The sequence below is a fragment of the Urocitellus parryii genome, chromosome 4 (assembly GCF_045843805.1).
Source record: "Urocitellus parryii isolate mUroPar1 chromosome 4, mUroPar1.hap1, whole genome shotgun sequence".
In the NCBI taxonomy this organism is placed as follows: Eukaryota; Metazoa; Chordata; class Mammalia; order Rodentia; family Sciuridae; genus Urocitellus; species Urocitellus parryii.
The window spans coordinates 108864358-108888573 of record NC_135534.1 but is presented as its reverse complement, the minus strand read 5'-3'; the positions used below and the strand labels follow the sequence as shown (position 1 = coordinate 108888573).

General features: G+C 38.6%; 1 protein-coding gene across 1 annotated transcript in view; it reads left to right on the top strand.

The window, feature by feature from the left end:
- LOC144254151 (uncharacterized) overlaps positions 1-24216 on the top strand; it is a 126201-nt gene that overhangs the window by 88091 nt on the left and 13894 nt on the right. Inside the window, exons 4-5 of the mRNA XM_077797011.1 lie at positions 4644-4718; positions 13794-13856. Coding sequence (XP_077653137.1) covers positions 4644-4718; positions 13794-13828 — 110 coding nt within the window. The 3' untranslated portion in view covers positions 13829-13856. The remainder of the gene's footprint in view (positions 1-4643; positions 4719-13793; positions 13857-24216) is intronic.

Here is a 24216-nt window from a genome sequence, read left to right as displayed (position 1 = left end):
CATATAGGGAGGCCAGGGAATGCTTGAAATAGCAACATAATCGAAGGCTTGTGCTTGAGAGAGATAGGAAAGAGGCACATGAAATGATGGGGGAGACAAGAGAGTTTCCAATAAAGTACTAATTTGATAGCATGATGTACTTGGTATACTGAAAAAGATTAGGATCACCATGAGCTTATTCTGGAAATCTCTCAGAAAATCTGGGTTTTGATTCACTTCATGAGTTGACAGTGCTAAGTCTGAAATCAGACAGTCTGGGTTTCAGTCTCATTCTGTCAGGTATGAGCTTGGTGATAGTTTCTCAATGTCTAATTTCTACCTTATAAAAATAAGATATCAACATCCATCTCTCAGAGTTATACAGAAGATAAAATAAGGCATGTAAATGAAAGGACTAAGGAAACTCTAAAGCATTGAACAAATAAGTTATTCTTTATAGTTGCTTATCTGTAAAGTAGATAATTCTTCACTGGAAAATAGGAAAAGATGTACAAATAGATACATGGAAAAGGTACAATATTTATATTAAAAATGTTAATTTTACATACTGGCTAAAAACTTGGTTAATGCTATTGCAAAATGTGTAACATGCTAAAAAGAGGACTACAGGTTTTGTATATATCTGACTCTGAGGATGGTAGAAAAATCCCACTTTAGGGTAGGCATTGGGACTCGCTGAACATGTGACATGCTAGGAATTAAGCAGCTTGGGTGTTCAGAGTATAAAATGTTCCCCCCACTGAGCAGAATGTGTTCTTATAGACAAGAGATTTTACCTGTGGATTTCCTCTTGTGATAAATTCTAAACAGGTACAATATGCCCTGCAGTGTCTGTGTTTCCTCCTCTGTACATGGTGATAAACAACGGTGGCATTTTAAATTCACACTCAGACAAGTGGTTGTAGAGAAGAGTGGTTCCTTTATATTCTGTGTGAGTTGGTCTTATACTCTGGTCAGGTGTGGGAGAGAACAGGGAAGTATATCCAAAAGAATGATCTGCCAAAGGAATCTGAACTCTTTTGAGTGCATGTCAGAGGTTGTGTGTGAAGCATTAAAATGCAATTGACGTGATGTTTTCAGGTTCATGGTGCAGATAAGCTTTTGCTCCATGTGTTCCTTCTGCTCTCTTGTGAACAGAATTTCCTGCTTGTCTCCCTTGTTCCCCACTGACGCCCACCCTGAGCTGAACATTACAGGGGTGAATGGTGGCAGCACCCTTCCATGATGCTGGCAGTGAAGAGCGTGCAATGAGACATTAGAGCTTTGTCACTCACTCTCACTCACTGATGAATCAATTCAGAGAAACTAGACGTGGAGACCCAGAACTCCTAGGTATCAGTCATGGTCATGGCCAGTTGGTACTCCTCTGTTTGCAATCATTATTCCATCCACCTGGATCTACCTCTGCCAAACATGTGTAAGGAAGGAGAACCTGGCTCCTTTCATGGAACAGCAGGTCCATGAGATAGGAATACAAGTTTCATAAAATAAGGAGGCATTCAGACAAGTTTAAGAAATTCTGAGTGTGTCTCCATTACAGAAACAAAATGCACTTGAGCAGATCTGAGGTGCATTTGAACTTGGCTTTCCCGAGTTGACTTTACAATGGTTTTATTTAGTAATACTCATTAGCATCTTGAACACCTCTTGTTTGCAGATAGTAGGAAAATACTATTCTTAGAAAAGTCTCAGTAAATAAAAAGAAGGTTGAAGTCCATGCCTGAGGTGAAAGAAAAGTAGGAGATGGCTTAGATAAATTTTGTAAATAGGGAATACATGCTTACTATCCCAAGCCCCTTCTTTATTAAGTTGGAGGTCTGGGGGGAGGAGTGCTGAAATAAGCAATCAACATTTGAGTCCATTCATCCAAAAAAGTTCCAAAATTAAATTTTTTAAAAATTAAATTTTTCTTAAAAAAAATTCTTCTTTTCCATTAGACTCAATAGATCTCATGGAAAATCCCTTGAAAATGTTGAAACTGAGTCTTCCCCTCCCTTCCCTTTGCCCTTTTGCCTTTTCTTATAAAGAATGAGTATGAATTTGATTTACAACTTTCATAGTTTGTATTTTATGGGACCCTCTGGAAACCTACCAGCCAAGGGAAAAAGTGATTACTAGTAGTTTTAACTGTAATCACAGAAAAATTCTTTCCTTTCTTTCGACCTTTCATTGCTCTGTGATCGTGAGCCATATCTTAAATAGAACCTCCCCAATAAGTGCCAAGATTGTATTTTCTTTCCATGGGCTCTCCAAAGTATTTTTCTCCCTGCCTACAAAATAGCCAGGAAGACATCAAACAATGGGATCCACTCCACACATCACACATAACATTTTTTTTTTCCTCTAAGAAGCCTTTCTAGATCAGCTTTCTTCTTCCCTAATCACTGCTTCTCCCAGCATCTCTTCAGCATTCATTCAGCTCATAGGGTGTTATTTAAAACATAGCGACACAATTCAGCACCACCAATCTCAGTTCATTCATCTGTGTGTTTTCTCTGCCAACTGGAAATTAAGTTCATTGGAGGCAAGTACAGTGTATTCAGTTCTCTCATACTGTCTTTGGAGTCTCACATGCAGTACTGTGTAGAGTAGGCATGGGTTTATTTGAATTGGTTTAAGAATAATTTACATGGAGTGAATGTGAATTTCCTGGTGTTTTCTTTATCTATCTGATCAAAACATGAATATTGGAGCCTGCTGACCTGAGTTCAGATCCCAGACCAAAAATACCAGTAATCTTCATGCTCTTGATCAGGTTACTTATCTTCTCTTCCGTTTTCTCATGTACATAATGGTGATGTTTTATCAATGTTTCCTTGTTTTTAAAATATTTTTTATTTGAACTTTATAGCTATACATAATAGTGGGACTCTTTGACATATCATACATGCATGTGATACAATTTGCTCCATTTTAATCCCTAGCACTTCCCCTTTCTCTCCCCTAATGTTCCCCTTTCACTACTCTACTGATATACCATTTTTAATTTTTAAATTGGTACTTTATAGATATACATAAAAGAGGAATTCACTGTGATAACATAAGTTGGTCAATTTCTTTCCACAGTTCCTCCCCTTCTCTATCCCACTCAAGTTTCTTTCACTCTTCCACTGTTCTTTCTACTTTCATGGACCCCCACTTTGTTAAATTCCTTATTTCTCTCTAGCTTCCACATATGAGAAAAAACACTAGACCCTTGACTTTCTGAGTCTGTCTTATTTTATTTAGCATGAATTCTCCAATTCCATTCATTTACCAGCAAATGACATAATTTTGCTCTTCTTTATGGCTAAGTAGGACTTCATTGTGTATATATGTTACAAATTCTTTCTTCATTTGTGTGTTCTAGGCTGGTTCCATAGTTTCATTACTGCTAATTGCCCTGCTATAAATATTGATATGCCTGCATCACTAGAGTATGCTGATTTTATTTCTTTTGGGTAAACACCAAGGAATGGGGTAGCTGAGTCCATTCCTAGTCTTCTGAGGAATATGTATCTACCTTTTCTTAAGTTCTAGATGAGCAATAGATACTTAGGTTCTGTTTTCAAATAGTTATGTGTTTGAATCTCATCTCTGATTTTTTTTATTAGTTCTAATCAGTTATACATGACAGTAGAAAGCTCTTCGATTCATTGTGCGCAAATGGAGAATTTTTCACTTCTCTGGTTGTGCAAGAAGTAGTGTCACATCAGTCATGCAATTATACATGTACTTAGAGTAATGATGTTCATATCATTCCATCATGTTTCTTACCCCCCTGCCCCCTCAGCACCTCCCCTTTGCCCCATCCAAATTTCCTCCACTCATCCCATGCCCCCACCCACCCATTATGGATTAGCATCCATTTATCAGAGATAACATTCAGCCCCTGATTTGGGGGGATTAGCTTATTTCACTTAGCGTGATATTCTCCAATGCCACCCATATACCTGCAAAGGCCCAAATTTTATTTTCTTTTAATGCTTAATAATATCCCATTGTGAATATGTATCACTGTTTCTTTATCCATTCATCTATTGAAGGGCATCTAGGTTGAATTGCATTGTGTGCTCCTATAAACATTGAAGTGGCTGTGTCCCTGTAGTATGCTGTTTGTAAGTCCTTTGGGTATAGACAAAGGAGTGGGATAGCTGGGTCATCTCTGCTTATTACTTGTGACACAATCTTGAGCAAATGAGTTAACCTGTCAGAGCTCACACATTTTCCTGGTGTGTGAGTTAGGGTCCACAGTAGAATTTATCTCATGTGGTAGCTTGGATTAAATGAAATGATGCCAGGAAAACTTAGGACACCTGGCAAGCACTCAATATTAACTATTACTATAGAAGGGAATCTAGCATGTCTGATGCCCAGGGGCTCAAGTAACTTTTTGTTCTTTCTTCTGCTAATTCCCACCTTTAAAATGGCTACCACAGCAGATGCTTTTTGTAGATCTGTTGGCTAAAGAAATTTAATGTAGAACGCTCACTGCATGAATGGCTTTCGGACTGTTTTACCTATCCCACATGGCACCAGATTTTTTGGAAGGAAAGAGAAGATAACAAGTCATCTGGATTTTAAAAAGCTTATGTTCTCAAAGTGTGGGCTGGAGATGTTTTTTTATTGAAAACAGCCATTTTGTGTCATGTTGATTTCCTCAGGATATGAATCAGAGAGAAAGAAGCGAAGTCTTGTCCCAGGAAGAACGGGAAGGACTGGCAGAGGAGTTTTCACTGGTAAGGCAATCTACACACTTGTCCTTTTCATAATGAGTCATGGTCTATGATACATTTCATAGCAATGTCGATGAGTTTCCAAATCTGGAATTAGACATGCCTGCCAAATAAGGGAGAGAGAAGAAAACAGCTTCATCACCATCTAGTTACCATTCACAGAGTTCTGGAAGTGGAACTTCAAGAAAGTGACTTTCCTAGCACCCCACTTTTAGTCATAGCTTTAAACCCATTAAGAAAGAGAATTAGCTAATCACTTTCAAAAGATCTTCAGCAGAGGAATTCAACAGCGTTTTTCAATAACTAGCTTTAGTTGCTCCAGGAAAAATAACAAGTCTTGTCTTCCTAATCTCTTCCCTTTCAGTTTTTTATTTTTGTCTGCTGCTGCAAGAGGAGGCTCTCTTGTCTTTTGTCACACTCATATAGTCTGACCCAAGCTTGTCTTAAAATGACACTGTAAAAATGTTAAGTTATTAAAGCTTACTTTTTATTTTTTCTAACAAGGAAATCCCAACTTACTGACAAAGCTCTCTTATGTCACTTTGTCTAGACTTCAGGTCATTGGGGCGACTGATCTGAGGATGTTCCCCAGGTATTCTAATAACAGAAACAAAGCCACCAGCACTTTGTACACTTGGGTATCCCCAGTACTTAGTGTCACTAAGAGTACATTACAGGTGCTTAAAGTGTTGACTAAATGGATAAATATGGCCATATTTGTATAACTTTTCTTGCTTTATGGAAAACTTTAACTTCCTCAAAACATCCTGTCTGAGGTTTTTGTTTTTGTTTTAGTTTTCTTCTACCTGTCTCCATAACCAAAATTTTACCTTTGGTTAGAAAGACAGTATATATGTTAGAGAGGAGCCCTGAACTTGGTCTCCAGTTCTCAGTCACATAAAGTTACTGACTTAACCTGACTTAACCTGAACATTTTCTAAGCAGACCTGCTAGTTTTCTGACAGTGTAGACCTCCAAACTCAATCTCACACTCAGGGACGAGGACAAGGGAGAGGGTACAGGCCAGTTCCAACAAGTCTTTGTGCCATCTAAACTTCATGTTGTTGTTTAATTATAAAATGTAATTTGGTCATAGTTAGCTTTTATTCCTTTTGACATTGGACTCTAATTCCCATTGTTTTTCTACAAATTTATCATTTTTCACATTATATCCCTACATTTTGTTCTGTTATTAAATATTAATAGCATATGATGTCCTACGTCTTGGTGCTTGGATTAAATGATGGGTGTTCAATGTGAGGGCCTTGTGATGCAATTCATGCTGCTCTAAGACTTCTTCAATGCAGAAATCAGTACTCTTGGGAGGATGTGGAGAATAAGGAATGCTTTTACACTGTTGGTGGGATTGTCAATTAGTACAACCCCAATCTTTTTTAGGTTCTTTATGTAGGTTCCTCAAAAGACTAGGCATAGAACCACCACATGACCCAGGTACACAACTCCTTGGTATTTATCCTAAAGAACTAAAAATCATCATACTACAGTGATACATGCTTATCCATGTTTATAGAAGCACAATTCTCAATAGCCAAATTATGGAACCAGCCTTGGGTCTCCATCAACGAATGAATGGATAAAGAAAATGTAGCATATGTACACAATGAAGTTTTATGCCATAAAAATGGAATTATGTCATTTGCAGGAACATGGGTAGAACCTAAGACCATTATGTTATGTGAAATAAGTCAAACTCAGAAGTTCAAGGGTCTTATGTTTTTTGTCATATGTGAAAGCTAAAGAGGAAAAAGGAAAAGAAAGGTGTTGTGAGGGGGCAGGGATCTCATGAAAATCAAAGGGAGACCAGTAGAAGAAAGAGATGGGATGGGGAGGAGTGCTAGGGAGTGATATTAGCCAAATTATATTGTTATATTATGTGTGTGTGTATGAATGAATAACAAAAAATCCCATCATTATGTATAATTATAATGCACCAATAAAAATTTGTAAAGAAAAAATAAGTTAATAATCATTACTATTTCTATCGTTGCATCACTGGAGTTCAAAGTTAGATGAAGGCAGGCATTAATTCATCAAGGTAACAGTGTCTCTCACATTGAGCTCTTTAAAGGCAGGAGCAGTGTCATACATTTGTAAATTCCTATCCCTAAGGGTTGGCACTGAATTGGTGTTTAATACATGCTTATCACATTGAATTGACATCTATAAGAAAATCTAAAGAATTTGAGACTTGGTTGTGACTTTGTCCATAATAATATGGCCTTAGGTCACTATGCTTCTGCTATGTCATCTGTAAAATAATTAGTAAGTCATTTTTTTGACAAATTCCTACAATTCCCAGCATATGTTTTTCCCTGAGTTCACATTCCACTGTGGTCATCTTCACTGTTGAAATGGAATTGCAGCTCAAAGACATGTTGAGAAATGGTTTGTTAAAATCTGGATTCATAAATCTCGGCAGGAAGAGCCTAGAGCCAAGCATCTCAGAGCATTGTGAAATTGTTAAATTAGTCTTCTGGACTATGGGAGTAGTCTTCCACTTTCTCATTAATCTGAGGCAGATTGCCCAGAAAGAGTATTTCACAAAGGTTAGTTAAAGAGAGAAGTCCATTGACTCATTATTAGGTGCTGGATGACCTAGCAAGTAAGTTGCATTTGTCAATGAAAGAAGTCTGTACTTTAGTGTTACCTTGTTACAGAAGTTGTTGTGAACTTGCATATGAACAATTTTGCTTCATCAACAGTTCACAAACCTGAGTAGGCATCAGAATCACCTGGAGAACTTGAAGAATCACAGATGGCTGAGTACTATCCTCAAAGTTTCTTATATAAGTCTGGAGTGGGATGGAGCCCAAACAATTTTCGATTATACCACGTTCCCAGGTGGTGCTAATGTTGTAGGTACAGTGGTCACACATTGAGAACATTGTGCTTGCTACTCAATTTTTCTTAAGATTTCCAAGGCTGGCAAAAATAAACTTTCTGTGGACTGCTACTCTTTTTGAAACTACTTTAATGGAATGGGACTTAGATATCAGTGGCACAAACCACAGGCAGACATCTGTGGGTCACAGAGTTTGTGTTGAACTACAATGAACATTAGAAAAAGTCAGAATTATTTTTGTTTTCATTTTTAAATTAATCCTTCAACGTCTTTGTGCCTTTGTGGGATACATTAGTATAATCTATTCCAAACATATTCTTGAGTCATCTGAAAATATGTTGACTGAATTTTAAAATTAAAAAAAAAATGAGGGAAGCTCTATCTGCATTTTCTTCCAGGTTGTCATTTTAGGTTGTCATCTCTTTGCCAATGAATGGGCATGTATTCAGGTGTCCTGCCTTCTTGCTTTATAATCTAATTAGATACTGGAAAATAATCCTCTATGAAGCTGTTTTAAGTTAAGTTCTTATTTTATACAGGCACAATGCTCTCAATTCACATTCTTTCTTTGGAAGCCCATTTCATTTCATTCAATTCAGCTCAGCACTCCGTAACTTCACATTGAAAGCACTATTGTAGGGGTTTAGGAAAAGATGTGACCCAGACAAACATCAGTCCCTGCCCTTGCAGAACCTACATTCTAGCAAAGGAAGACACACAATAAACATAATACATAAATCAATATATTATATTCCTGGTAGAGAATGCTATGGGAAAAAGGAAATTAAAGCAGAATAGTGAGGTTCAAAATGGCAGGGGCTAGCTGGCAGGGGAGGGTTGTGTGCACAGTTGCCATTTTAAATAGGGGTATCATTTGAACAAAGATCTGAAGGAGGTGAGACCACAAGTGTCAACCTGGGGGACAATGTCACAGACAGAGAATCCAGCCTGTATAAAGGTCCAATGACAAGCATATGCTAGCCCATTAAGGAAGAGCAGGGGTCAGTGTGGCTGAAGGAAAGAATGCCAGGGATAGTATGAGGCCTTAGAGAAAACAGAGAGGCAAGGGGAAGACCATATAAGATTTTATAGTTCACTGCAAAAGGACTTGGGTTTAATATGAGTAGAATGGAATTCACTGCAAGGTATTGAGGAAGAGTTGACTTTTTAAGAAGGATCTCTTGGGAAATTATGTTGACACTAGACTGAAAGAGTAAGAAACTGAGAGGCTACTTAGAATACTATGCCAATAGCCAAAGCAGTAGATGATGTAGCTCAGCCTATGGGTTGGTCAATGGTGGTTGTAGTAGAAAGTCATTTGATTTCAATTTTGTTTTGGAATTATGACTCAACAGAATGTCATGACAGATTGCATGTAGAGTATGAGAGAAAAAATGAGTTTTGGATTTGACAACTGGAAAGATGACATTTGTGTTGATTGAGATGGCTATAGGGAGAGCAGGTTTGTAGGAATTCTGGGATTTTGGGTTTTGAACACACTGAATATGAAATGACCATTAGACACCTGATTGTAGAGGTCAAGTTGGTTGTGAATCATGTGTAGGTGAGGCTTGTAAGAAGAACTGTGTTTTGGGGGGAGCTAAATGGAGATTTAGGAGTCATCAATATGTTGGGTTTACAAACTGTGAGGCTAGATAGGATTATCAAATGCATGGCTGTAGATAATAAAGAGAAGAAGACAGGGACTCTCAGCCCTGGGCTTCCCTGGCATTAAAAAGGCAAGAAAAAAGAAAGAAACCATCATCAGGGACACCAAAGAGATATCATTGAGGTAGAAGGAAAACTAGGAGGGCTCAGTACCCTAAAACCCAAGAAGTGTTTCAAGCAGAGGGACTTGAAAAACAGTGCCGAATGCTGCCAATAAATCTGGTAAGAGCAAGACTGAAAATGGTTCATTAAATTTCACAACTGGGCATCACGGGTGACCTGAGCAAGAACAAAAGTGACTGTAACAGTGACTGTAACAGGTTTAAGTAGCTTAAGAGAGAATGTTTGCAAGGAAATGAAAACTGAAAAAAGGCCAACTCTTGAGTTTCCTGCAAAAAGAAGCAAAGAAATGGGACGGAAACAAGTGGGAAAGGGAGGGCCAAGCTAGGGGATCTGCTTTTTTGTTGTTGTTTTGGCTAGGACAAATTACTATATGATTGCATGCTGATGGGAATGTTCTAAAAGAGAGGAACAGATTAATGTTTTAGGAAAGATAGAAAGAGTTCCTTAAGCAATTTTGTCAGGTTGGCAAATAATGAAAGTGTCTAGTGTCCAAGGGGAAGATTTGGCTTTGGAGAGGAGATAGGATATTTTCATTGATAGTAACTGACATGTCTAAGGTACCAATACTGCTGGTGGGGAATTCAGATGTAATGGTGAGACCATGTATAAAATCCCTTTTGATTCCTTCAGTTTCCCTAGAAGTAGGAAACATCATCTCCTAAAATCTCAAAAATTGATCAAAAGAAAATAAGGGCCAAGTGTATGCCTGAACAAATATTTATTAAAAAAATAAAGCGAAGCCAAGCATAATATAGAAAGTATGCCATGATGTTCCATTTCAGGAATTTTTTAAAGGAACCACTTGACTGAGGTTCTGAAATGGGAATCTCATGTCTTTTCAACTTAAGACCCTTCCTGGTGAACGTTTCTCTATCTCGGGTCGATGTGCTTCACTGCTCCCCTAACCTTCAAGTTCATTCACAATAAGGTGTATTTATAGGGAAAGTTTTTACTTTCCAATTCTATGTGAACCAGCGTCTGTACCGTTCTAGTTGTTCAATGTGTGTACTTTCCATGAGAACATTCCTTCAGCTGTCCTTGCTCTTCCTCCCAAGGAGTTTGGTGATCATTACCATCTTCTCAGGGTTGCCAGTTTGGCACTGTGTAGTAATTGGCTGCAGTTCTTCAAGAGTCATAAATAGGAGTTCTGTCTATTCATGACAAGTTTCTAAACTTAAATCAGAGATAAGAAGGACCCATGTGATTTAAGAGAGAGATAGAGGACCCCTTCATGTAAATTCCTTCTTCTCTGGGGCAAAAACAAAACAAACAACAACAGCAAAATCCCATTTTGGAGGATTGAAATTATCCTGGAACAAAATTTATAAAACACAACTCGGGAAGCCACTGCATGAATGCTTTGCCATGACGATACTTGTCTCAGTTTGAGCTGCTAGAACAAAATGCTGTGAACTGGGTGGTTGATAAGCAATAGTAATTTATTTCTCATGGTTCTGGAGTCTGGAAACCCCAAACCAGGGTTTCACCTGAGTCACATTTGGTTAGAGCCCTCTTTTGGGTCACATACTCTCCACTTGTTACTGTATCCTACGTGGTGGAAAGAGGGCAAGAGAACTCTCTCAGGTTCTGTTCATAACCACACTATTCCCATTCAGGAGGGTTCCACCCTCTTGACCTAGCTTTCCCTCAAAGCTTCCACCTCCTAATGCCATCACTTTGAGGTTTAATATTTCAATAAATGGAGTTCAGATAGGCACAACCTTCAGTCCATTGCAATAATAAACATAAAAGATATTTAAAAATACGTTTGGAATTCCTTCACAGTGGTGGTCAAGTTAGTTTAAAGCAAAAGGGGAATCACCATAATATTGAACTCTTAAGGTGGTAGGGGAAATGAAATGAGATTTTCCATGTAAAATACTTATCACAATTTATGGCTCATGCTAAATGTCCAATAAATTGTTACCATAGGTATAAAGTGACAAGGTTCCTTTGGAAAGACCAATAAGGTTGTCAAAATTAGTGGGCTGTTTTCAGGTAGCTATGTTTGTTTTGTGGGGGTGGGCAGGAGAGAAGGGGACTATAGCCAATATGACTTTACTGAGAACCAGGGTTTAACGGCAGAACCACATAAGGGCAAGGTGGACGAGAAACAATCATTAAGCTCTTATGTGCCAGGCACTAGAGTAAGCATCTTATTATATACACATTTTATTTAGGTCTTATGATAGCCCTGTACAAGAAGTTGTACTAACCCAATTGTATGGATGAAGAAATTGAGTTGAGGAGAAACGATTAAGTGTTACAAAGGGAAAGCTCTCTGCAAATTGTTAAGTAAATTAAAAGACTGACCCTATCTACTAAGCTGCCCATAAAAGAGCAAAATCCTTACCAAGGTCACTGTGGGATTTGATTCCTAAGCCCCTAGTCTTCCTTTCACTATACAGTTATTGAATTGCTCATCTAAATCCAACCCTAACTCAAATGCAAGTTACTGGCTTGGTCAGAATCAAGGAGTCGGCTTACTTTGCTGTTGGTCATGGGACTCAGCTCCTGCTTCTGAACATGCATGGGCAGATGGATGGCTCATTTTTTTTGGTACTGACATAGGTCAAGGACGAAAGGAAAAGCACACTTTTTGTCTGATAAAAGGGAAGGCTCTTCCCATTCCATAAGACTGAAGTTTAGTTTCCTTGGAACCTGAATGTTTCAAATTCAAATTAGTACTGTTCTGGTTGATTAAAAACAGAACATTCCTTCCTTCTTCCGACAGAAACTCCAAAATGGAAGGGCAGAGAGATTCAGAAAGAGAGAAACAGAGACAGAGAGAGACAGACACATAGACACGGAGAAAGAGAGAGAGTTCAACACAATCTAATTCTTTTCTACTTAAAAGAAAAGAATATCAATTACAAGAATAACTTTCTCTTTTTTTGAAAGGGGAGAGCCACATTATAGAAGCTTGGTGTTGATCGCTCTTTGGAAATTTTTAATACCCCTTTTGTTTATGGCAATCACTTCTAAGCACTGAGCAGCTCCATTTATGAATGAAGAACAGATTAGGGGGCAGTACAATTTAAACAATCTTGTTTTACACCTGAAATTATTCTAGAACAAGAAAATCAACACAAGCATTTTGAAAACCTAACAGAGAAATGGCAAATCTCTAATTCTTAATCCTTTTATTGATGTTTATTTATTTATTTATTTATTTGCTTTAAGATGTGAAAAGATAAACTCTTCGCTCAGCCTGTACTTGGCCCCCTGAAATAGAAAAAATGATACCAGGGCATACAATTTTTTTTCCTTTCCTTTCTATAACCTGGGACAGGGGTAGGGTGGAGTGGGGAGTTTTCAGGAAGGAAAGGGAGAAAATCAACACCTAAGTTTCCGTTATATGAGTTTATTATGAAAATATCTATGTACAAATATATGAAAGGTTAACTCACCCAAACCACCGCACTTCTACCCCTGGCCACACACACACTTTTCAACAGTGAAAAAGTTGTTCATTTATGTCCTCAAAGACCAGTTTAGAACAGGAGAGGTTTAGGGACATTTCAGAACAGAACTTAAGATCTAAAAGAGTAGCTAAAGATAGAAATTAGCTACTAAGAAGAACTGTGATTTTCTTCCTCCCCAAAGAATTTTAAAAATCTGCTTAGCATCCATCTTGGATAACCTAACTGCTCCTCCATCCAGAGACAGGCATCTGCACTAATGATTCTCCAGGGCCCAGAGATTCAGCCAAAATCTTTCCTCCTCTCCATCTTGGGATTTGTTTATACGATGTATACGTGTTATTCTTGATGCTACAAGTGACTGTGAAGTTTTGCTTGTTCCACAATTTCTCATTGCCCATTGGCCAGCTCGCTGTTCCCTTTGGCTTATTGTAAAAGGGCAGAAATCCCTCGAGAGAGGGAGAGACACCAGGAAGAGGGCAGAGACCCAACCAGCTTCCTGCAGCTTCCGGTAACTCCATCTGAGGAGTTTGTGACTCATCCCCAAGTTCCATCACCCCCAAGCAACTTCTGTCACACCACAGCCCCCCAAACGCAGGGCTGTACATTTTCTTTAGTGGTGCAATCTTGTTCTGAGATTATAGGGAATGCTAAGTTTTATTAGACTCTTTCAACAAACTCTTAATTGTCACTGCCCCTTGGCAAGTGCTGAGTCACTCCTAAAGCCTCGCAGCATTCCATGGACACCACATCCTTTCTTTGATTTTCTTTTTTCTTCCTTCCTTCCTTTCTTCCTTTTCTCTTTCTTTCTTTCTTTCTTTCTTTCCTTCCTTCCTTCCTTCCTTCCTTCCTTCCTTCCTTCCTTCCTTCCTTCCTTCCTTCCTTCCTTCTTTCTTTCTTTCTTTCTTTCTTTCTTTCTTTCTTTCTTTCTTTCTTTCTTTCTTTCTTTCTCTCCTTCTCCTTCTCCTTTTTTAACAGCCTCCTTATTTTTTTCCCCAACAGACTTGTCTTTGGAAAAAGTTGAGAAGAGCCGGTAAACTTGGTTTCCTCACTCCTGCTCATTAGGTGAGTGTCATTTATATTTCTAACTTTTATGCAAGGGTCATTGAAGAGTATTTCCTCAAGTTTCTTTGTTGAAGAACTACCTCATTTGATCTTTGCAATGCAGGCACTCTTTTAGAATTAACCACTGAAAATTTTGATGACACTTCTATGCTTCTTGCAAAATTCATCTTTGGGGCAATTTTACGGTGTGTATTTTCCCCTTGAACGTTTGAAAGAGCTGGATTTCCGTCTCCTTGCAGAGCATTCTAGCAGCTGTGTCTCATTTGCTTTGCAAGGGCATTTGAAGAAATTGCTATTTTGGAAATGGCTTAACATATGGGATAATTGTTTTAAAGCACTTTACAGTTTGCATTGTTCTTTTCCATTATTTTACCCAGACATTTCTCATAGACACCTAGGAAATATCATCTGCATTTTTCAGGAAGGGCAATAGAAGTACTGAAGAAATAACATAGCAGATTGGCAGGACAATATATCTTACTTCTGAATTAATCAACAGATTACAATCTCTTTCTTCAGATCCTTTAATACCTACGGCCAGAAAGCCTGTACCTTTTGACCTAAATAGGTAGACAGACACACGTGCTGTGCTTCACAGGCACGTGTGTTCTGGTCAGCCTTAGGTCTGCTCTAACAAAGAGCTTTCTCAGCACTTAGACATTGGGGTCCTGTTTGTACAGGGACACCAGCTTTTATTATTTAATGTGGCAGGTGGCTATAAGCACTGCTTTTAGAATCAAATTGCTTGGGCTTAAATCCAAACTCCAACCTTACCAAGTGTGTACTGGTGAATTAATTAACCGCCCTCAGCCTCATTTTTCTTTCCTGTGAAATGGGAGCAATAGTTGTTTCTTCAAGGAATTATTATTGTGAAGTTTAATGGCCCAAATCCAGCACTAAGGCACACAGTAAACCCCTGGTAAATGTTAGCTTTTACCATATTGTGGTTTAAAAGATGGTCACCTGGTCATTTTTCCTGAGGTTTATTTAAGTTGACTTGTTTCATAAAATAGAAGCAGTCAGGATGAGGGATAGTTAGTGATCTTCTGGATTTCCATTACAAATTTATTATGAAAATATCTGTGTGAAATATATGAAGGATTTACTTCCCCACCCTGAACCCTTCTCAGTAGTGAAAAAAGTTGTTCATCCACGTCCTCAAAGGCCAGTTTAGAACTAGAGAGGTTTAGGAAAGTTTCAGCATAGAGCTAGAAGCATAGCTAAAGATAGAAAAAAACAAGAAGAATTGTGATTTTTCTTTCTCCTTAAAGAAATTAGAAGGATAAACAGAAGTTATACCTGTTTCCTCTGCTTTTGAAAACTATGACAATTATAACATCTCAGTCACATTACTCCCTCAAATCACAAAGTGGCAATGTTGCTCTTCCTGAATAACATGTGACGCGGACAAAGACCCCATTCACTGCTGCCCATGGTATTTCAAGCTAGCACTTTGGAATGGTAGTGCACCAACAGGCAAATGATGACATGGGTTTTCTTCAAGTTCAAGGTGAAATTAAGGTGTAGAAGAAGTTGCAGGGATCTGTCTAGTTGTAAACAGGGTCTTGTTGGACCCCAGAGGACTCAGTCCCATATCTCTAATTTGTATTTGGGGAAACTACAGTAGAGAGGAGCAAAATGCTGCGCTCTGTTTACCCAACAAAGTGATTCTAGGCTCTGCTAGGTACTGAAATGTGTGGTCCTTATAAATGGGGAATTATAATATATTTGGGATAATGGGGTTATTCTGTATTTGCCTGGAGAATTCACATGGCAAGTGTTATATCCTGGGAAAGTCCAAGGGGGTTGGTCACCCTAAATACATGCTATTCTTATTGTTCACCATAGACTCAACATGCCTTGATATTTCATGAATTGAAGAGTATAGTCAATTCTGAATACCTAAGGTTCAAAAATAGTTCTTTAAAGTATTGGAAGAAAACTTCTTAGAAATATGGAATGTGACCAGAAAATCCTACGAATAGCTATTCTATGTGTCATAATGTAATGGAAATTACACAAGTATATTCATACAGAACCTTTAGGACAAGTGCATTCAGGTAATAATGAAGACAGATTGCATTGGAAAGAGAGACCTCATTTGGATCATTTTTACAACCAGAAAAATTCTGTTTTGTACTCAAGGTGTATTTTGGAAGTGACTGTCACTTACAAAAAACTGATAAGTGCTTTGTCTTAGAAAACTTCAAAGTGAAACAAAGTAGTCTGGGAAGATGACATTACTGACCATCTATCTACTTGGCATAAAAATAAGTGTACACCAAAGAATAACAGCAGGTCACTGGGAATTAGCTTGAGGTAGCATTTGGTATTCCAAGGATGTGCAGAGCTATTAACCAATGAGCACATTTAGGAATTAGGACAGCTTCCAAAAAAACAATTCCTTTAGTTTGCTTTCATGTCATACAGTGATTGCACTGAAGTGGAACTTCAAAATGTATAAGCATGCATTTGTTTGAAAATTCAAAAGTTTCTTGATTGACTTATTTGTGCTTTACCTAGAGGCATCTAACCAGAATCCAAGCCAATGCACGCCCTATAAATGCCAAAGCAGAGCGTCTCATAGACACGCATAGCAAAGATAAATAAAACATGTGCAGAATGTATTAGTAAGAGCATAAAAACAAGCCAATTTTTGATCAAACTCGCTGACTTCTATTAGTAGACAGAAATAATATTTATTTTTGAAAAACAGACCTTTAAAACATAATAGCTCATTTTGTGCTTAGCTTTTAAAAACAGAACGTGTAAACCTCTGAGAAAATGTTAAGGGGCTTGAAGACCCTCTGAACATGTCACACACTTTTCTTTATCTACCCTACAGGACCTACTGCAGCCCTAGGCACGTGCTGGAGACTTAGTGAAATTTTATTGAATGTTCTTTGTATTACTAATGATTCAGTGTGACATCACGAAACTAAAGTGAGCAGGGCATGGCCCGCCATTCCACATTCAACTTTTCCCCGAGGAATGAACTACTTTACCTCTCAGACAGAAGCAAAGAACTCATTCAAAAAGCAGAGCTAAAGGCTGTTGCAGTTATTGTTGTTTATATTTCCCTGGACAGAGGAGTAATTATGTTGGCTTCAAAGGCCTTTTCTTCCACCTTCCATCTTGGCCTGCTGGTGCAGGAAGAAGCTTCCCTCTATTCCTACATCATACAAATGGAAACTCGGAGGAGGAAACTGGCCAAGGTCATAGAGTCAAGCCTTTTCAGATATTTGTTAAGCCTAATATCATCTTCCCAAACTGCACCAAACAGAGCTGTAGGTAATTTTCTTGTCCCTTTTTCTGGTTGAGGTGAAACCCTCTTCCCTATGCCCTCTCTACCACCAATGGTTATCTCAATCCTACCATTCCTTAAACAATGCTATCTCCTTCTGTAGCTTTCAGCAAACACTTGTACCTCCACTCTGAAGTCTCAAGCAATGGGAATCTTCTAGGCAACCCAAAGTGCTTTATAAACAGGGATGTGAGGGCCATTCCTACATTTCCCCTTAGGCTAGCCACTGCCTTTAGTACAGAGAGGCCCAGCTCCAGGCTTGGACTGATTACTCTTGGGCTTCAGTAATGTGAGTGAAGGCTTTGCTTTATGGTTAATTTAGTTGATGATGAGAGCAAACTGAAATTTGTGAGGAGAGACATAAACTGGAGAGAACCGAGGTCATAGCTTGAACAGAACCTCCAGGAAGACAGATTGCTTGTGGCTCATACAGCATCATCTGCCCTGCCCCCACTCCCCGCAATAACAGTGCAGACAGAAAGTCGAAAAATGACAGTCTCCTTCGAGGTGCATGTGAGGGCACAAAGATTTTTCAGAACTCAGCCCCACAGAGAGGAAATCTGCTTGATATTTATTCAGGCCCCTTTCTTTTAAATCTTGATTACCCTTGGCTCTGCTAGGTGCTGAAATTTATGCACCAGCAGCAGGTGATTCTTATGTATGAATGGAATGTTGGGTGTGATAAATTTTGTCTTGAGCAATCTCAGCTCAGTTGCTGCAGATGGCAGTGTCATGATGACAGAGTTAGAGAGCAGTGACCTGCTGGGCTGTGGGCTGTCTGTGAAATGGCTACTCAGTTTGGGACTGTCTGAGCCAATTCCTTTGGCCTCAAGGTCATGACCAAGGTGCATAGCCTTACTGTAGGGTGCTATGATTCTAGCAACCTTTCTTCCTCCTAAGTTAGATACTACCGTGGGCTCTCCAAAGGATACTGCAAGAATCAGGTTGGAATTTGTATTCTTTAACAATATCTTTACAATTTGGGATCTCCATTTTGACTAATCCTGTTATGGATCAAATCTATTATTTTAAATACTTGCTTATATTAGAGACTGTGTCAGTTGGATTGTTTGGGCTAAGGAGACATTTCTATGCACAACGCCCTAGTCAAGTCCTCTCTGTGATCTGGAGTCCTTGAGTAACAACCTTCAGGCCAAAGATTCTTAGCTTTAGTTTTAAGAAGTTTGAAAATCTCCAAAACATTCACACACAAAATAGTGAACATATAGGCTTTTTTCCAAGGAGAGGAATTATAGCTTTCATAGAGTTGTGATAGGAGTCTAAGATTCAACAAAAAGTAAGAATCCCTATTTTGGTGATCACTTTGTTTTCTTTCAGCCATTTCCTGCCTTGAATGTTAGGCTGAACTCCATCCGAGGTTAGCAACATAGGCTGAGCATTGGAGTCAGCCTATTTATCCTGGCTTGGATCCTGGCTCTGGTTTCCTCACTGTGTCATTCTTCTTTGTCAGACATCCTTCTTTAGAAAATTGATAAAATAGGAAGAAAGATTACCTTTTCATTATGCTACTATGGAAATTAAATGAGACTATTTATATATATATATATATATATATATATATATATATATATATATATATATATCTTCTGCTGTTCCTGGAATTTGGGAAGCATTCTATAAACAGTAGTGGTAGTAATTACTTGGAACTCATGTCCCTGGAGCATGTAGGCTGATGCTCAGTGCTGTGTTCTTCCTTTCTGCATCTTTGCATTTTCTCTTGCCTTGGTATATATGCTGAGTTATTAGCTACTATTGCATATTCCTCATAAGCATCAATATTTTTTAACAACCACTCTTAAGAAATGCCATAATCCCATCCTTCCATCTACCTCTTTTGGGCAAAAAAAAGTGATAATAACTGGCACTAGACTCCTGGCATCCCATTCTATAAGAATTAGTTTTTTATACTATATTTTATACTATTCTATATGTATAAATATGTTTTTTAAAAAACATATCTTATACATACATGTTTAGCTAGGGACATTTTTAACTTTATTTTTAATAACCTTCTTCTTTTCCTAGCACGTAGTTAAGTACTCATAGATACTTGCTTAGGATGTATGAAAAAGAAACTCTAACTTAATCAGGGATGTATGCCTGAGAACATCACTATCCTACTCTTATTGTCCATTCATCCTTCTCTCTCTCTCCCTCCCTCTCTCTCTTTCCAGTGCTAGGGATTGAACCCAAGATCTCATGCATGCTAGGCAAGTGCTGCACCACTGAGATATATTCCCAGTCCCCAAACCCCATTCGTTTCTTCAAACAGCTCTGCAAACATGACTTGTCTTAGAAACTATGAGAAAGGATGGCTTTATTTGAGGACATTCATCATCTTGCTATTAATGTGCTTCCTTTCTACTTGGGTTTCAGGCAAAGAATATCCAATCTGAGACTGTTTTTGAATCAAAATTTCCATAGCAAGTGTAAAATCATCTTAAATAGGGAATCCCATTTTCTTTACAGAGGATACTTCAGTGAGATTGGCTAAAAACAATTTTTTTTGAAGAGAGAATGCATTAAGAATGAAAAATTTAAGTTTGTGAAATAAGCTAAATGTGATGTGCTGAAAAAACATAACAGCAGGTTTCACTGTAAAATCTGTATCTCAACTATATCAGTAAATAATATTCAAGGGAATATAATAATTCTTTCCATGTGTGCATTTCTGTTGAGCTAGTTCATTGTCTAATCCACTGAATTGACCAAATAAATATTTATTGGATAGATGGAATCATGATCTATTTATGTTATAGTAAAAGTAACATTATTTATATTTTATTTATAATATGCCAATAAAGAAAATGCAGTAGTTCCCCATGTAATGTGTTTATGAACATATTTCTGAGGCTCAGTTGACTGACAAACCACTAAAAGAAAGTGCCTTCTATATCTGTTTTCTATGACAAGTAGAAATTTTAGAGAATATGAGTTGTGAAGCTTTCAAATGAGCCTTTGTGAGTGTGTGTAAATTGCTGTTTAGTTTGTTAGCAGTTGAGTTTGCAATTACCTCCATTCAAATAGAACAATTCTCTAGAAGCCCACAGCAGCCTTTTGGATGTATACCTTTTCTCTTTCTTCCAATCTTGCCTTTCGTAATTGAAATCACAAGCAAAATCAGCATGGCATCAGCTTACCTGGCTCAGGGGTATCAGATCAAGTCAGGGCTGCTGGGTGTGTTCCAGAAGTCCCCAGAACCTCTTGTACCAGTGGCAGGACTCGCCTGAAAAGTTAGGGTGGGGAAGAATGGCCGTGAACTAGGAGAGTTGCCTATAGCTGCCACCTTCCTCCTGAGCCATCACTGAACTGGGCACTGGCATCCAGGAGTAAGTGGTCATGTGCAAGAAGCACAGGGAGGTCACAAGGACAAACAAGAGTGAAGCAAGGACATGGTCCCCTAAAGAAGGGATCTTCTTTCCTCTACTGCAAGTGTTTTCTCCATACTGTAGTACTGATGTGTGTCTCATGGCAAATACAAACACAGCACTGGTATTTCTTATCTTGTCTTTCTATTAGGAAATGAGAAAACATAATCCACATATATTGGGCAGTTATGAGTGACAGGTAACTTTACTTGCTTTCCAACTTAATGGATTTCAGATGGGAAAGAGTATGAGAAAGTTAAGCCACTTGTCCTGAATGACCACCTGGTAGGACTGGGTTCAAAACCCTTGGTTGTCTGCCATTGTGTTTCTTCATGGTGACCCTCATCAGAGAGAAAATTCTGACGTACAGGATGAAAAGGGCTGCTTTACTGAGAAGAATCATTCTGTTTGAAGATTTGCTTTCTTGTTTCCACACACCCCTTTTGTTTACAAGCTAACACAAAGAGACACTCATATGCACATCCTCATATGTGATCTCACAGCCTCTCCTATCTCAAAAACCAAAGCTCCCCACTTTCTTATACATGTTAAGACATAGGAAAATACCTTATGTGTGATGCCAAGGTCAGAGAGGTCAGACTAAATCCGAACACGGGTATTTGAGTCTGTCAAATGAGTCAGTCAAATGAGTATGTTGAGGGATTTGGACTGATGGTTGTCAATATCACTATGCACAGAAGATGTCTGTTTGCTACACCAAAATTTTCTAACACATTAAACCATTAGTTTGAAGAGTGACTAATATCCTAGATCCATTGGTCTTTGTAAGAAGTTTCTTGCTGCAGGATCAGATGAGTTTTGTTGAACATTCTTTAGTCACCTCTTTCCTTCTCTTTCCCTGTCCACCCACTGTCTACTCCGTGCTTCCTCAGCATCTCCGTGAGAGGTGGTATTCTCTCCTTGCCCATTGGTAGTGTCCATGCTGGCAATCACTTGGCATCACCCACCTTCCCCACTGGAGTGAGAATTCCATGCAGACTTCTTTTCTCAAGTCACTGTTCAAGTTACTGTTCCCGAGTATAATGACTGGTTCAAACGAGACATTCAATAAGTACTTATTGAATGAATTCAGGGTAAGATGAATAGAAAAGCACATTCATTTATTTTGCTGCATGTTTGACTTCATTGAAACATTTGGATTTTTATTTTGAATTTCATTTATTCATAGTGCTTCTCTCTCTTCCCCAGTCAATATTGAGTGACTGTCCTTTAATGCCTCAGGCATTGCTCTAGGTGCCAGGAGGTGTGAGACTTGGTCCCTTCTCCCCTAGGACATCCAGAGTGAGCTGTACCCATCAAGTTGGTTCTGAGACAGTCTACCATGCTTGATGAATCACCACCGCTGTGAGTGGAGCCTTGAAGTGGCCCTTAGTGGGAGGATGCAGAGGAGGAAGACATTTTCCTCATTCTTGAGGCTCTCGCAGCTCAGAAGGAAGCGAACAAATAAATTCATGAAATACATAATAATAAATGTATGCCTCGCAAAAGAAAACAGTGAGAAACAGTAGGAATGGCTGGGGATTTTTGTAGAGGTAAAACAATAGTTGTTCTTTTATATGGAATCCCCTGTGTTTTCTCAGCTAATATACAATTTATTTAACAAATTTTTTTTTCTGTACTTCTGTATGTTCAGCGCTGTGCAAAGGCTGGGCACATACCAATAAGCAATAAATGCGTGAGACCTGCTTACACGGAAGGCACAAGATAAGGCGCAAGTGTCTGCCTCATGAGTGAGAGTGAAAGTGCATGGGGGGAGCAGAAGTGAGACTGACAGGAAGTAGAGTCAGGGCCAGTAGGAAAGAGAGAGAGACCAAATCTAAGAGCTTCTGGTCAGTCCCCTGCTCCTGGCTCCACGGATTCCAAATGTGGCAGCTGTAACTTAAGGAATTTTAACTTTCTCCCTTAGAAATTTTTACAAGGAAAGCTCTATATTTTTGAGGTGACTGAAGGTGAGTGTCTCGGTCTGTTTTGCATTGCTGTTACGAAACCACAGACTGCAGAGCTTACAAACAAGTAGAAATGTACTCCTCCCGGTTTTGGAGATTGGGAAGCCCAAGATCAAGGCACCAGCGGGTTTGGTTGTCTGGCAAGAGTAGTCTTCTCCAGAGTGGGAGAACCAAGCACCTCACAAGGCAGAATGTAGCAGAGCAAAAGAGCACATGAAGTATAAAACCTCTTCTAAAAGGGCCCTAATTCCATCCAGGAGGGAGGAGCCCCATGGCCTAATCATCTTATAAGGGTACCCCTCATAATACTACTACTCTGGCAATGTCTGGATTCTGGAGGGGACACTTTCAAACCACAGCATGTTTCTTTTTTTTTTATTGTTGGTTGTTCAAAACATTACATAGTTCTTGATATATCATATTTCACACTTTGATTCAAGTGGGTTATGAACTCCCATTTTTACCCTGTATACAGATTGCAGAATCACATCAGTTACACTTCCATTAATTTACATATTGACATACTCATGTCTGTTGTATTCTGCTGCCTTTCCTATCCTCTACCACAGCATGTTTCTGGTAGAAGGTTGGTGAATGTCTAACTCCAGCAATCTAGGAGACTGGGAAGAGGAAGCTTACTTGTAGGTAACTTGCTTAATTCTGATTTCCATTTATTATTGGGGTTTAATGCCTCCATTTCTACTATCATGTCCTATAACTCTTAAAAATTTGTTTCCACTTTAACTATGGTTGGAAGCATCAGATCTTGTGTTCATTTTGTGAAAATTTATTTGATACTTACTACATGCTGGACAGTGTCCTGGATCTGTCCAGTCCCAAACTATTTTCCCTGTGTAAGCATCAATGATCTTAGCCTAACTTCATGAATCTATTTCTGAAAGAATCTTCAGAGGCTGTTTTATTTTATTTATTTATTTATTTTAAGACTCATATTGCCTGTTTTGTGATTTGGTTTTAATTACTAAAGGGAATATAGAGCTCAGATGAATATCATAAAAACACTAGAATTAAGACAATTGGAGAATTCTAAAAGCATTGCCTCCGGGACAGTCCTAAATCACACTCGACTTTATCAGGCTTTACAAGGAAGACAAAAAAGGCTCAAAGGACTATCACCCTATACCATCGCAAAAAGAAATGTCTTCTTTTAAATGCTGACCGAATGTTTAATGAGGCTAGTGACAAGACTCGTCACTTTCACATGCATTATTTCATTCAATGGTTCCAATAACCTTGTGAAATAGATCTCATTAGTATTCCAATTTTATAGATAAGGAAATTGGGGCTCTGAGGAACCAAGGAAGTTTTGCAAAACTGTGCACTTAGTAAGTGGGGTGGAGAAGACAAATCCAGGCTTTGTGTTCATTTCATGAATATTTATTTGATACTTAACTATGTGCCAGGCAGTGTCCTAGACCCAAGGAATTTTTCAGTCCCAAACCGTTGACTCTGCATAGCATCAATAATCTTGCTTTTATGAGCCTATTTCAAGGTGTTTTTGAAAGAATATTTTGACTCTGGTTTTTGCTTTTGGTGTGGCCCCTCTGTATCTTTCCTGTGGTAGAAATATCTTTACAGAACATTCTTATTAAGACTTAGAGCTGTTTCTTCTTGACTCTGAGAAACTATCCTCTGTCTGGAGACCAAAGGAGGGGTGAATTTGTCTTTTGTTTTTGCCT